A 14603-nucleotide genomic window follows, 5' to 3' on the forward strand; every position below is an offset into this window, starting at 1 on the left:
GCGAGGTCTTTGGGAGGTGATTAGGTCATGAGAGCAGAACCCTCTTAAAAGAGACGGGCTCCCTTGCCCCTTCCACCAGGTAAGGGCACCCTGAGAAGGGGACCACCTGTAGAGGCCCCCACGAGACACCAAATCTGCTGGCGCCTTGTTCTTGAACTTCCAGCCTCCAGAACGGTGAGAAATAAAGGTCTGTTGTTTAAGCCACCCAGGCTGGGGGCCACGGCAGCCCAAATGGGCTCACACACTTGTGGGTCACAGAAACACACTCTAACACACATAAGCCTATGTGGCTTCCTAACCGTGTTATTTTTCTGAAACCAAATGCAAGGGAGTAACTGAGTTTATTTGCCGCCACACCACCGCCCCCCTCCCCAGGCTGAGAGAGAGGATCCCAGCCTGCCTTGTTCCCAGTGGGGACCACTCTGCCTAGGGAGTTCTCAGCGTTTGCAGAACAAAGAAACAAGACACAGATACACGCAGATTCGACCTGTCACCTGTGCGCTGCCCCCAGAATGTCCAGAATGCTCTGGATGGTCCTCTGAATTGGTCCAGATGCAGAGCCATGGCCCAGCGACCCCGACAGGCTGGGGGTGGGAAACTGAGGCTCTGAACAGTCGAGAGACTTGCCTGGGTGCCCACAGCCAGGAAGCGTAGTGAATTGGGGCTTGAATCCACCTCCTTGATTTCTAAATCCTTCCTTTTCTCTCCTACACCAAGGGGCCTTCCGTAAATACAAACACACACCCAGGGACCTACTGGTCCACATGCATGGAGATAACCAGATCTATAGACACGCACGCTGTGAGCTGCCCACACAGAGTCCCATGTCATGCGTCCTTGGAATGGACGCCTGTGCTTGAGGCAAAGATTGTAAACACCAGGAGGGGCTCATAGGCCCCTGGACTAGAGCCAATCAGGAGGCTGGAGGGTCAAGGGCTACACCCTAAGGTCATGTTTGCTTCTCACTGGCATAGGCGGCCCATAGACACTCCTAACTCCTGGCGTGGGAGCTATGTGAGTCCAAGTTCAAAGCCTTCAACCTGGGCTCCCACAGTGATGTAGGTCCCATGGGAAGCTCCCATGCTCCCCACATGCCATGCAGGGAGGGGCCTCCTTGGGAAAGACCCTCCACCTCCACCGGCCAGAATCAAGTGGAGGGTGAGGCTGTCATCTTTTCTTTCAACACTGTCCTAGTCCCGTGCCCACCTCTCAGGTGTTAGACGGCAGTGATTCAAGGTGTTTCTTCTCTTTTCATTCCTCATAGGTTCCAGGAGCCAGAAGGGACCAGAGAAGGATCTAGCCCCACCTCTCGTATAGGATTCCTTTAGGCCACATTCCTGGCAGGGAGACTTGTCACCCATATTGGAACACTTCCTGCCGTGGGAACTTTCCACCCTTCGAGGCAGGGGATTCCACACAGAATCAGGCCAGCCTGTAATTTTTTTTAAGGGAAGTCCTCCTTAGACAGAGCTGAAGTCACCAGCAGCACTCCCTCTCACCTGAGCAGAGGCCGCGTTGTACTTTGAGTCCTCTCTGTCCCCGTCCATCACCCCGATCACCCCAGTCACCTCAAATCACATGGTTCCTAGACCTGTCCTCCTCCTGGGCACCCTGCCCATGGTAGTCACCTGCTGGTCCTTGTCCACTTCAAAACATGAGGCCTAGGCCTGGATAGGGGCTCCAGCCAGCAGAGGATGGGATCTTTGCATGAAGCCTCCGACCATGGGACATCTGAGCAGCCACATGGCACCATTGGGGGTGCCAGTTCAGAGTAAAAGGGTGGACTTTGACCATCTGCCTGTTCCTTATCATCACTGCCAAAACACACTGACGCCTGGTGCCTGTTTTCCAAACGGCTGGGCATTTGCATCTCTTGAGGATGTTTCGAAAACCACAAGAAAGAACTATCTAATGGTGGAACTTCAGGCACTAGGACCCAGCAGTGGGGCAGACTTGGGGCAGGGGTAGTGGAGTGATCATTTCCAAAGCTGGAAAACCCCTAAGATAACCACCACTCCCCACCATCCAACACTAGACTGTGCTCTGCTGGTGTCCCATCTGGTCCCCAAGTCATCATGTCCTGTATCCAGGACCACAAGCACTGCAATGCTATCATCCCCTCCTCAAATTGTTGTCAGAGCCACAGGCCACCAGAACTCTTCCTAAGATCTTCCTGTCCTTGGACTAACTTCTAAGAACTTTAAACTGTTAGAAATCGAATTGAGCCATGGGTAATAAAAATACCTCCTGTTTATGTAAGGTTTCCCTTTACTATGGACCTTCACATAAAGTCTCTAACTTGACCTCTACAACGTTCAATAAGGAAACAAGCAAGAGAGATGGGTAAGACTGCTCCCATTTTATAGGTGAGGAAACTGAGGCCCAAAAAAGGGACTGTCCTCACTCAGGGTTGCTGGGCTAGTAAGCGGCAGGCTTGGGACTTGAACTCAGTACTTGTAAGTCCAAGTTAGTTCAGAGCTCTTTGCAGGACACCGTTGAGATTACGTCACTGAAGTCTGCACTGTCTTTCTAGAGTTGCAGAAACTAAGGCCTAGGGAAAGCCCAACAAGCTAGAAGCAGAACTGGGGTTTGACTCAGAGTCTGAGTCCTGGGTCTGCCCCTACTTTCAGGACCCTGAGATACCCACTACTCTAGCCCCCTAAAGAGAGAGTATCATTCAACTAACCTTAGACCACAGAAGTCACTGCTGTCACAGAACACCTTTGGCCAGGACCTCCAGACCAGGGGCTCTGTGTCGGACACCCCCGCAGTGTCTGGGTACCACTTCCTGTTGACTGGAAGTTGGAGCCAGGGGGTAATCCTCCTGGCTCACCCAGGGAGAAGATGCTGCTGTTGCTGCTGCGAGTTTCCAGTGTCTCCGAAGATATTTTGGTCACCGTAAATTTATATCCTAACTCCCAGGAGCTGAGCTCATGGGCAGCCAATCCAGAGAGCCAGGGTCAAGTTTGCAAGCTACGGCCTCACCCCGTCCTATCACAGGGCTGCTTCCTGCTCCTCCAATGATAGGAGGCTTACCTCAGCTACCTGGGGGAGAAAAAAAAAAAAACAGTTTCATTTGACGACTTCCCTATTACATCCAAACATCAACACGAAACCAATATCAGAAAATAACCTTGGACCCGGCAGGATGAAAGCCAGTCCATGGAAGAGAAAACAAGCCTTTACGGGAAAAGCAGGTGGGGAGGCCGAAGAAGGAGGTGTTCTATCTCCTTCACCTTCAGCTCTCCCGAAAGAGGGAAAGCTCTAAAAAGAAAGGTCATTGAACGCAATACGTATACTCCTCGAGTTGGAGGAAAAACTCAGGAGAAGTTGATAAGGGACATGTTTTCCAAATCCCGCTACCCCTGGAAAGGGTCGCCCTGAATCTTGACAGATCATTCTAAGACATCTTGAAAATTCACATTTTCATTTTCTGTAATGCCTGAATTTTTTTAAGGGCATCTATACATTTTTATAATAAAAAAAGAAGAACTAGTTCTAATGAAACAAAAGCAAAAATTGGCAGAAATCCAATTTTGGTTAATTGACATGGGGAGGCATTGCAAAGTAAATATTGAAAGCACCACGCTTTGGAGGCACCCAGACCTGGAACCATATGCCAGCTGTGTGACCTCTGGCCAGGGACACAGTATTTCTGAGTTTGTTTCTCATTCAAAAACTAAGTAGTCACCTTAAAGGGTGACTGTAGGGCCAAATGTGATAGTGTTCCTAAGGAAAAAACAAGGAAGTGTACTGAGTGCTGGACTCTTTCTTTCTTTCTTTCTTTCTTTCTTTCTTTCTTTCTTTCTTTCTTTCTTTGTTGCCGGCAAATCTGTTAGACGAGCCGAAGGCAAAGTGATAAGTTCTCTCGGTGAGGTGACTGTCCGGCTCTGCAGGGTGGGCCTTCTGTCTCTGCAGGGTGGCTGCCAGCTTCCTGAGGGAGGAGTCTGACAGCTTGTGTAAAAACCTCTTAAAGCTGGGGTGTCGCTGGATCTGGAAGCAGAGACGAGGGAGGCCATCAGGGATGGTGGCAGAGAGCCCCCTCCCGCCAGCTGCCCTCTGCCCAGCTCCATGCACCCAGGCTGGGCGCCTCCCGTCCCACGGGAGCCTCTCAGACTCTGCTCTGTGAGGTTCAACTCCAAGCAGCAGAACAATGCGGGGAAAAAAGAAAGAAAGAAAAAAAAAAGCAGGTCTCTGTATAACGGAGGCTTAAATAGCAAAATAGCATTTACTAGGTGTGGGATTTCCCTGAGCCTCAGTTTAGTCAGGGCATGGCAGTAATGATGTCTGGCGCCTGCACGGTATTGTTGGGGGAGGGGATTCAGTGAGGTCGTTTATGTAGAATGTTCCATGTGGAGTAGATGTTGGGTGAATTTCAGTTCCCACTCTCAGTTGTCCCCTCTAAATACCTAAGTGTCCTGGGTTGCGTTCCAAGGGCTCAAGGGCGGGTAGTTTATGTGGTAAGTGATGCAGGGAAACACTGACGGGGTGATGGAGATCTGGGACAAGTCTGGGAAGGCAGTCCACACACTCCAGCTACCGAGCGTGGTCCTCACTGGCCACTCCAGGAGCGGGGGTAGAACATACTCCTCGGAGTTATCCCCGTAAGGGGGGTGGTGATCATTCTGGCCTGCCATGTGGGTGGCAAAATTGTTCCAGAAGCCAGTCCTCAGGCAAAAGGACAAGGGTGCTGGCAGTGGGGGGTTGGGCCAGTGTGCACCATGGTGGTAAAGTGAGACACTCCTAGAGCCTGCTCTGCTCATGACCCATCCATGACTTGTGCTCATATCTGATACCGCGTACGTGTACCGCGTACGTGATCTGTGTCTGTCTCTCCAAGCAGACTGTGAGGCTTTCAAAGAAGGAACTTTCTATTACAGGCTCTCCAGCAGGAGGGGAAAAGCTAAAAGCTTGAGAGAATTGCAGACCACATTGATGCTGAAATGAGGCAGAGTGAAAAGGAAGCTTGCAGAGGACACGATCAGTGGGACTGGCGGGCTGGACTTAGGGAAGGAGGCTTCCGGGGAGGTCGGACACGAGTGAAACCTCTAGGGGGATTTGGATTTGGGGAAGTCCTGGCTGGCAGGGTGAGCCCCATGGGTGTTATATTATTTTCAGCTAACATTTATCTCATCTGCTATGTGACTGGCATTTTCTATATATATACTAAGCCCCCCATTTTGCAAAAGAGAAAACAGAGGCTCAGAGAGGTTAAGGGACAAGCCCAAGGTCACTTGGATGCAGAGATATGGGGATTGAACTCAGGCCTCAGCTGTGGGATGATGAGGCCCCCCACGGCCAGCCTTGGGGGTACTGAACAGCCCTTACCTGCTCCCCCAACTGGTCATCCACTTCTTGGAGAAGGTCCACCAGCCTCTGAATGATCAGCTCCTCTAAGGAAAATAAAGAAAGATCCGCGGACTGTTAATGAGTTCGGCAACAACTCATCCTCCCATTACAGATGATATTGTTGTCTCTAAAGCACAGCACATGGACTAGTTCTGAAGGGCGAAGAAAAATCTTCCCCGAAACTAGGGCTGGGCATGAAAGCTTTACTTGAGTTTGCTTTATAGAAACTGAAAGAATGTTGGCCAGTCAAGGCTCACCTCAGCTCCATTCGACAGATGGGGAAACTGAGACCTCCCAGTGTCCCCTGTCCAGGCTACCGAGTAGCGTGGTCAGGCATGGGAGTTGGGACCAGGAGCAGCTAATCAGAAAGCAGGGAGGGGAAAAGGCCACGGCCACAGATGCAACAAGAATGCGTCCATGAGGGGCGTGTGGGTGGCTCAGTCGTTAAGCTTCTGCCTTTGGCTCGGGTCATGATCCCAGGGTCCTGGGATTGAGCCCTGCATTGGGCTCCCTGCTCAGTGGGCGAGCCTGCTTCTCCCTCTCCCACTCCCCCTGCTTGTGTTCCCTCTCTTGCTATGTCTCTCTCGGTCAAATAAGTAAATAAAATCTCTAAAAAAAAAAAAAAAAAAAAAATGCATCCACCAGCCTGGGCTGCAAGACCTAATTGCACATACTCCAGATATTTGTGGTCCTTTGGTATAAACTAGTGGCAGCTTGAAATCAGCCATGGTGGGAACACTTATACCATAGAAATCTGCAAATCCTGCATATCTGGGTTCCCCACCAGGCCTACCTCCAGCCCCTTTGCCAGAACACCACTGGTTATGAGCCAGCTGGGAATTTTATATGAAAGATTCAAACAAACCAGGGGGGTGGCATGGGGTGAAGTGACACCCTGTGGAACAGACAGGTGTTCTGTAGCTGATGAGAACTCTCCACCTGCAACTCTGCCCCATGAGCCCCAGGGCTGCCTCTTCCCAGTGCTGCTGGAGTCTCCTGGGGTGTTTGTCAGCACCTTCCCAGAGCCCGCTCAGATTCACCCTATGAGACCCACACAAGTAGAAGCCCCGGGGCAGCTGCCACAGGAGAGGGGAAGGTGGTACTAACTAGATTCGAACACTTCGTCCGGCTGTGGTTCCTCCTCCGGCTTGTGGCCTCTGATCTGGGAGAACGCTTCTGAGGATCCAACAGGGGTCCCTTCTGCAGGCGAGGACTCCTGGAGCTCGACATCGTCCAGATCTGAGGGCAGAAAGGAGATGGTGTGAGTGTGTTTTGCAAAAATCTCAAATCCACAAGCATATCACAGGGGGTCCAGTTCCCAACAAGAAGCTGTCCAAAGGCACTGGCACCAGAGGGGTCCTGGTTTCTCAGGCTCCTCAGCGAGCCCCCAGCCCTGCAGGGCCCAGCTCAAAGTGCCTTCTTCACCCCCTCCAGAAATCTCCTTCTTCCTTTCTGCTGGCAGCCCCCTCTGCCCCCACATAGTTTGGGAGAAAACAACAGGCCTGCCAACGGATCCCACCCGATCAGCCCACTTCCCCTTCACTCTGTGAGGCCTGGCTGAGTCACTTCACCTATGTGAGCCTCATTTTCTCCACCTGCCAAATGGGAATAACAAGACTGACTTCACGGGTTGCTACGTGGTTAAATGAGATGACACGTGTGAGAGGGGCATGTAGGAGGCCCTCCTTTGAGGTCAAGGGAATCGCGGTGTACCTTGGCCTGTGGAGTTGTGAAAAAGCAGAGGCCCAGGACACATCCTACTTCACCCAACCTGGGTCTCTGAACTTTTCTATTTTTGTGTGTTTATGTGTTTATGTATGGGGGAAGGGAGGGCTTGAGTTGTGGGTGGTGGGTCCAGTGGGCGCCCGGCACCCACCCCCTCCACAGCCCTCCCACCCCTCTCAGAGCCGAGAGCCAAGGTCAAGCCTGGGGCTGAGGCCACGCAGGGGGAGGCCTGGAGCCAGAGGGAGCCTCTGTGACCATGGCAACGCTGGGCCTGCTCACCGAGGCTGCTGGAGGTGGAGGGCTGATGGCCCCCCACACACAGGGGCAGAAAGTTGGGTCTCCTGTGAGATCGGGACTCTGGGTTGGCGATGCCTGCAGCCCCCGCTCTCTTCGGTTCCTTGGAGCCGTGTTTCTTATGAGAAAAAGCTTTCTTGAAGCTGGACTTTTTCTCAGGGGATTTCCTTCTGCAGGGTGGGGACAGGCTTTCCATGGCCACCTCTGGTTCCTGGACTTGAAGCTGCTGTGGGGGAGATGAGAGAAACTGAGTCAGGGCCCCCAGATTGTGAGGAGATTGTGAGTGAGCTGGGGAAACAGACCAGCACCCCCGAAACAAATGGAGACCCCGCTGTGGACCAGAGGGCAAGGCCTGTCCAGAACAAGGGTGGCCTGCAGCCACGGGGCTGGCTCGTGGAGGCTTCAGGAAGGAGGGAACAGAGCCTGGCTCTGGAAAGATGGAACACTGGGGGAGGGGCAGGGAAGTTCTTAGGCCAAGCAGGAGTGGGTGTGTCTACAGTAAGGGTCAGGATCTGTGTGGGGAATGTCTGCCTCACCTTCTCTCCCCACTGCTCCTCCGCATCTTGGAGTAGGGCCGTGATCTTCTGGATGAATTCTTCTAAAAAGGAACAAAACGCTTGCTTACATTTGAGTGTGGGGAATAGCTTTTCTATGGTCAGCCCTCACTTCTTAAGGCCCAAGTGGCTCCCTGGGTGAATCTGACAGGTCTCCAGGTTGCTAACCAGCTTGCCCTTGTTGGTTGTCCCAGGCCTGGCCATGGGGACGAGGCAGAATTCCTCAGAAGTGGCCTGAGCTGGTTCCCTGGGAATCTATTCACTTCTTTGTTGGCCAGGCTGCACTTTCAATGCACCCGTTAAGTGTGAGGAAGATAACGTAGGCCCCTGCCTCCAGGAGAAGGTGTCTCAAGGCCATCTGGAAAGACTTGGTCCCCCAGGTCTCCTGGCCCAGCACCTTTCTCCTCTTCCCTTCTCAATTCCCCTTCAAGGCACAGTTTCTGTGGGAAGTAGACAAGGTAGGACGGGGGATGTGGAGGAAGTGGATACTTCAAAGGTTCTCCAGACACACAGAACTGACAGTTCTGCCAATGGTAAGGGAGTAAGAGCGACAGCACCACCGGTCTGTTGAACCTCGCCCCTAGGGCCCCTCCCCACCCTCCTCTCCTCCAGACTTCTCCTGAGGCTCTGCTCTCAAGCTGGGCTCAGGAACCACCACTATAATAACAATAAAGGGCAGCTAACATTTATTAGCTCTGAATAGCTTATTCACTGCCCTGAGGCTCTGGACCCCGCCTGCTGTGCTCTGTGGAAGTCAAGGCCAGGTCACTGCCTGTTTCTGGGCCAGTTTCTCTTCTGGGTGGGGAGGGGTCAGGCCACATGATTTCCAAAGGGTCTCTGAGAAAAAGAGGGGGTACTAACTGAATTCCAAGGCTCTGTTGGTCTGCAAGGCCTCTTCAGATCCCTGGCTTCCTGCCTGGGTGGCAAGTTCGAAGGGACTTGGAGCCCCGCTGTCTGCGGACAGGGCCTCTTGGATGTGGGGTTCCTCCGAACCTAAGAAGCGAGAAGAAATGGTGGGTGTGTTTCATCCGTGTGAGGGTGTTAACTGACACAGAGAAGTTAGCAGATGTTCCAAAGTCCACTCCATGGCAAGAGTGTACAAAGGCCGTGCTGGGGCAGAGATGAGTAGGAGGTCAGGGTCAAGGCTCTGAGGTACTGGTCCAGACCTTGCTCCGTTATCCCCTTGCACTTCTTACAACTGGCTTTCCCGGGCTTTGCCCTCCTCTACTCTCTCCTCCAGTAACCTCATTCCTCCTCCAGCATCTCGGTGGTGTGGAGAGCAAAGGCCTGATTCCTTGGCATGAATTAACACAGCAGGGCCAGAATTCCACCACTGGGGCTCTCTGTTTGGTCCAAAACATTGCCCCTCCTTTTTTAAAATGTAAATTTTCCTGGCCAGGACAAGTGGCAAGGCTAGGCCATTCCTCCCTGCCACCCAGATGGCAAAGTCTAGCCCTGGTCCCATCACTGGTGGGCCATGTGAACTTGAACGCGTTGTTTGACCTCTCCAAGCCTCAGTTCCCTCATCTGTAAAATGGGGATAACAATATGGCTATGAAAACTGATTGAGTATAGATACACAGTATGGAAGGGTCATATTTTACAGATGAGGAGACTGAGGCAGGCACAGATGAGGAATGATATAGAAAGTCCTGTCTCAGAGTCCAGGTGTCCTGTGTCCCAGGCTGCAGTTCCTTCCTGCAAGTGCGACCCCTGCCGGGGTCGAGAGGCTGGAGCTGTGAAGCGATGGGGATGGCTGAGGAATTCCTCAACACAGTCTCCTCTGGGGGCTTAGCTGGATTGCTTGCCTAGACAGTGAGGTTTCATGTGTGGAGGTCACCTGCTATCATCCCTTTCTCCTCCCCACTGTCCTCCCCACACTGCTTGGGCCACAGCAAAAGTCAGAACTGGGACAGCAGCCCTTAAAAGGTCCAATTTGAACCCGGGAGAAGGTTCCAGAGCTGGAGGCAGCTGCTCTGTTGCTAGTAACTCAGAGCCTACTTACCAGGGCTGCTGGAGGTGGAGGGCTGGTGGCCCCCCACACACAGGGGCAGAAAGTTGGGCCTCCTGAGCGGCCGGGACTCCGGGCTGGAAACATCTGCAGGCCCCGCTCTCTTAGGCTCCTCAGAGCCATGTTTCTTGTGAGAAAAGGCTCTCTTGAGACTCGACTTCTTCTCTTGGGATTTCTTCCTGACAGCTGGTGCTGGGTTCTGTGGAACTACCTCTGGCTGAGGAGCTTGAAGCCGCTGTGGGAGAGATGAGAGAAACTGAGTCAGGGACTGACCTTGAGGAGAGGGAAAAACTCTCCGAGAAGCAACTGAAGAACAACCAAGTGCTTCAAGGTGGCCCCAGGTGAGGGAGTGACAGAACCCAGAGTAGGGGAGCACTGAGGCCTAGAAGGGCAGATGGGGCTTGAGCATGGAAGGGGAAGGCGGGGGTAGACAGTGAGGAAGAGGAAGCGGCAAGCCTCTGGGGGTCTACACAGACCATTTGCTCCTTACCTCCTTCTCCCACTGGTCTCCCACTTCTTGGAGAAATTCCACTATCATCCTGATGATAGTCTCCTCTGGAAGAAAATGAAATGTGCCCAGTTAGAATTAGCAAAATGCACCCCATTTCTCCGGGTGCAGAGAAAGCCTTCTAATGGCAGTCTTGGACTTCTGAGATCAACTTAGTCCTTCTGTATTGAGGGCACTCTTAAAACAGTTCCTCAGGCCATGGACGTGAGAAAATCACCATGTCCCAGGAGCTAGTGTTTCTGAGAGAGAATTGGGAGATCCACAGGGAAAGGGGAGCTGGCCAAAGCATGAGTTCTTATGTAGGCCATCTCAGGTCAGTCCTTCAAGAGTTCAATCTGTATCCCACTGCTACCTTTGACCTTTACAGATCTGTGAATATCTGCTTTGGGTTTGGCAAGCTGTGTGACCTTGAGTAAATGTCTTAGCCTCTCTGAGCCTTCATCTCTTTCCCTGTGAAGTGTGAATCATCATCTCGGTTCTGCTTCCCTCAGATGGCTATCAGGCCATCAAGGAACAGTGCTTGGAAATACTGTGGGAGCCTCATGCTGATCTTCCCACCTGCCAAATTCCAGTGGGGGAAATGGTGGTGACCCAGCCTAACTAAGGCGGAGGACAGAGGGACCCCAGCAGGCATGACACAGATGGCCTGCCCCGTGGATGCCTCCACAAAGTCTTTACAGAGAAACCACAAACAACATAAATGGTTTTCTTTGATACCCCTGTCACCGATCCAGAGATGATATGCCCGGGAGTAGCCTCTGCTAGCTGCCAGCTGACTGCTTTATGCGAAAGAAGGTGCAAACAAGACTCCCCAGTCCCGGGCTGTCTACAGATTTTGTCACCCTCCCATTTCCCTTCCTCGCTTCTGTCTCATTTATAAATCTTATTGGGCTTTTGTTCCTTGACTCAGTCTACCAGCTGATTTCCTCTAGTGTGAAAAACAATTAGCATGTAAAACACACAGCCTGCAGACCAGCCAACTAAATGTCTTTTAGTTATTCTTTGACAGATGCATAGATGTTTTATTATCTTTTAAAATATGCCCATTCTTTAGAAGGACTTAGATTAATAGAGCATCGCTATCGATTTTAGTAGGGGCAACAACAGTATTGTGGTTGTGCGTGAGACTGTACTCATTTCTCGGAGATGGGTGCTTAAGTATTTATTGATGAAGGACCATTTTACTGAAAATGGCTCAGCAACAAAATTACACACACACACACACATACACACACACACGTATGAAGCAAATATTGGCCTCCGTCAACAACTGGGAGTATATGAGTGTGCACAGAACTTTTCCACTCTTCCATATATGTAAATGTATATATAAATTCTATATTCCAAAAAAATAAATAAATCTATATTCCCTATTCCATCTTCCTTCTATAAATTTAAAAAGACTAAAAAAAAAAAAAAAAAGGCCCGTGCTCATTAACACATAAGGCAGGAACATTTGCCAGTGGCTGTTCTAATTCCTGAGACTCCCTTCTGTGAAACTCTAAAATAAGTAAATGTGACCGGAAGCACCAGAAGGAGCAAGATCAGCACAGGCATTTTTGAAAGGGACCATCCAAGGTCTAAGCAGTCATCCAGAACAATCCATTTCATTTGGTACGGGCCACCCCAGCTGCAGGGAAAGAGGACACTAAGTAGATTCTGACTCACTGTCAAGGTTTTTGAGCTCCTCTTCCCTCCAGTGACCTGTGGCTTGAGAAGAGATCTCTGACACTCCAGGACCCCTGTCCTCAGTGGACAAGGACTGGTGGAGATCAGAACCTTCCCCACCTGGAAGAAAGCGGAAAGTCAGTGTATGTGTGGGAGTGTGAAGGGGGGGTCCATGACATTCTTCTGACTTTGTTCATAAACACATTGAAATGGCACAGAGCTCACAGCAGAACAGGAACTATAGCTCTAGGCTTTTTTTTTTTCTTTTTAAAGATTTTATTTATTTATTTGACAGACAGAGATCACAAGTAGGCAGAGAGGCAGGCAGAGAGAGAGAGGAGAAAGCAGGCTCCCTGCTGAGCAGAGAGCCTGATGCGGGGCTTGATCCCAGAACCCTGGGATCATGACCTGAGCTGAAGTCAGAGGCTTTAACCCACTGAGCCACCCAGGCGCCCCTGTAGCTCTAGGCTTAACCAAAAAACCAGAAACCTGCCAAGGTTTCCATTTGAAAACAGGCTGCTTCAATCAGGCATTCTTATTCTCATTAAAAACATGGTGAGTTTGGGGGCGCCTGGGTGGCTCAGTTGGTTGAGTGTTCCGCTCAGGTCATGATCTCAGGGTTCAGGGATCAAAAGCCCCTGTCAGGCTCCATGCTCAGCGGGAAGTCTGTTTGAGATTCTCTCTCTCCCTCTTCCTCTGCCCCTCCCCCAGCTCGTGTGTACCCTCTCTAAATAAATAAATAAATAAAATCTTAAAAAAAAAACCCCCAAACAACAACCACCACCACCCATGGTGAATTTTGAGTGCTGCAGGGCAAAGCTCTGTTTCCCTCCAGGTGCCTGCAGGCCCTTCCACTCCAGGACCTAAGTAAGAGTCAGGAAAGAAAGGCACCTTGGGGACCAGCTTCCTTATTTTCCAAATGAAGAACCAAAGGTTAGGGAGAGGACTTGCTCAAGGTCACAGAGCAAGTTTATTCCTGATACAGCCGAGCCTAGAACCTGCACACTCTTTCCCCCTCTCTGGCCCCACCCACAGTCCTCTCACCTCTGGATTAAAGTCATGGGCTGGTGAGAAGGCTTCCCTTCTCATCTCCCACCTGGCCTTCCCATCCCCTGCCCTGCCCCACCAGCCCCCCCACCCCAACCCCACCCTGTGCCAGCTCCAGGCCACAGCTATCCCAGGAGGTAGCAACTGTTGTTATCCCCATTTTATGGATGGAAAAAAAAATTGAGGCTCAGAGAGGAAAGTCACCAGCCCCGGGTTGCACTGGTGGCAGCCAGGTTTGACGGCAGGTTCTCAGCCACGGTGCTATTCTGCCTCAAAGGAATTTCACAGTGGAGCTGTCCCTGATGGTTGCCCTGCCTTCCAAGTCCCCTCTGTTGAGAGGTTTGGGGACCCCCAGCTTAGAGTACCCTAGCCCTTGGTGGTGGGGCAGGGGGGTGACCAGGCATGGTCTGCTCACCCTTAGGTGCTGGGCCCAGGTCAGCCTCCTTAGAGTGCTGGGCAGCAGCCATCTTGGGCAGCCCTGTCTCTTGGCCTTCGGCCTCTTGATCTTGGGCCCCCTTGGTTTCCTCAGCAACATGTTTCTTGTGACCATGTTTCTTGTGGCTGGCCTTCTTGTCGTGGGCTTTCTTCCTAGGAGCTGTGTCCCCCGGTGTCTCAGGGGTTTCTGCAGGCTTGGAGAGCCTGTCCTTCCCCTTTGCCTTGTGGCTGCCCTTTTCTTTAGGCTCCTCCGGGCCCGTCCTCAGAATGAAGTTTATAAGGGTCTTCAGCCACCCCTGCTGGCCGCGCTTCTGGGCCTTGTCCTTCTTGGTGTCCTGCGGAGGCCTCTGGTCACTGGGGAGAAACTCCCTGTTCTCCTCTGGGTTGAGGGCTGTGGCCATGGTGTCCCGAGCCTCCACAGACTGAGCTGGGTTCCGGGGACATCTGATGACATCGCTGGCCGTCCGGTGGAGCAGCCGCCTGGAGGGGGTGGTGAGCATGGGCAGGGACAGGCACTGGCAGTCCCATGACTCTGAGTCCTTCTTGGGGCCGTGTGACCTGTCCAGAGACCTGGCTCTCCTCCCTGACAGAGGCTTTCTGGGTCCCCGCGGATTCTCCATGGGCACTATGAACAAAGAAAACAGTTCCCTTACAAGAGCCCTACCACAGATGCGACAGCGGCCGGCCAGGCTGACCTGTGCTCTGAGCCACTGTGCCCATTCATGTGAGCGACAACCAACCCTCAGAGCTGTCGTCTCCATTCAATGCCTCAGCAGTCCCGGGAGGTTGGGCTAGCCTTGTCCCCGTTTTCCAGAGGAGGAAACTAAACCGTGGAGGTCATGCCCCAGGTGTCACAGCCGGCAACTACCCCAGGGCACGGCCAGAAGGGGCAAGGCCTTGCCGACACCCGGATTTTCATCCGTTGAGACTGACTGACTTCTCACCCCCCAGAACTGGAGGGTGATTAACTCATGTTGTTCTCAAACCTCTGAGTTTGTGGTATTTTGTTACA

At 52.1% G+C, this 14603-nt stretch overlaps 1 protein-coding gene across 1 annotated transcript; it reads right to left on the minus strand.

Annotated features, from left to right (window-relative positions):
• Positions 1–827: 827 nt before the first annotated feature.
• On the minus strand, positions 828–14211 carry LOC111152462 (uncharacterized protein C6orf222-like). Its single transcript, XM_022510954.1, has 12 exons — positions 13572–14211; positions 12110–12229; positions 10424–10488; positions 9928–10168; positions 8784–8915; positions 7905–7966; positions 7354–7594; positions 6457–6588; positions 5329–5393; positions 3825–3993; positions 2687–2795; positions 828–903 (listed from the first exon to the last, which is right to left on the minus strand). The coding sequence occupies exons 1-12, from the start codon at positions 14209–14211 to the stop codon at positions 828–830; spliced, it is 2052 nt and encodes a 683-aa protein (XP_022366662.1).
• Between the last annotated feature and the right edge of the window lie 392 nt (positions 14212–14603).

The sequence above is a fragment of the Enhydra lutris genome, unplaced genomic scaffold, assembly GCF_002288905.1.
Source record: "Enhydra lutris kenyoni isolate GAN:26980312 unplaced genomic scaffold, ASM228890v2 scaffoldscaffold28, whole genome shotgun sequence".
NCBI classification, from domain to species: domain Eukaryota; kingdom Metazoa; phylum Chordata; class Mammalia; order Carnivora; family Mustelidae; genus Enhydra; species Enhydra lutris.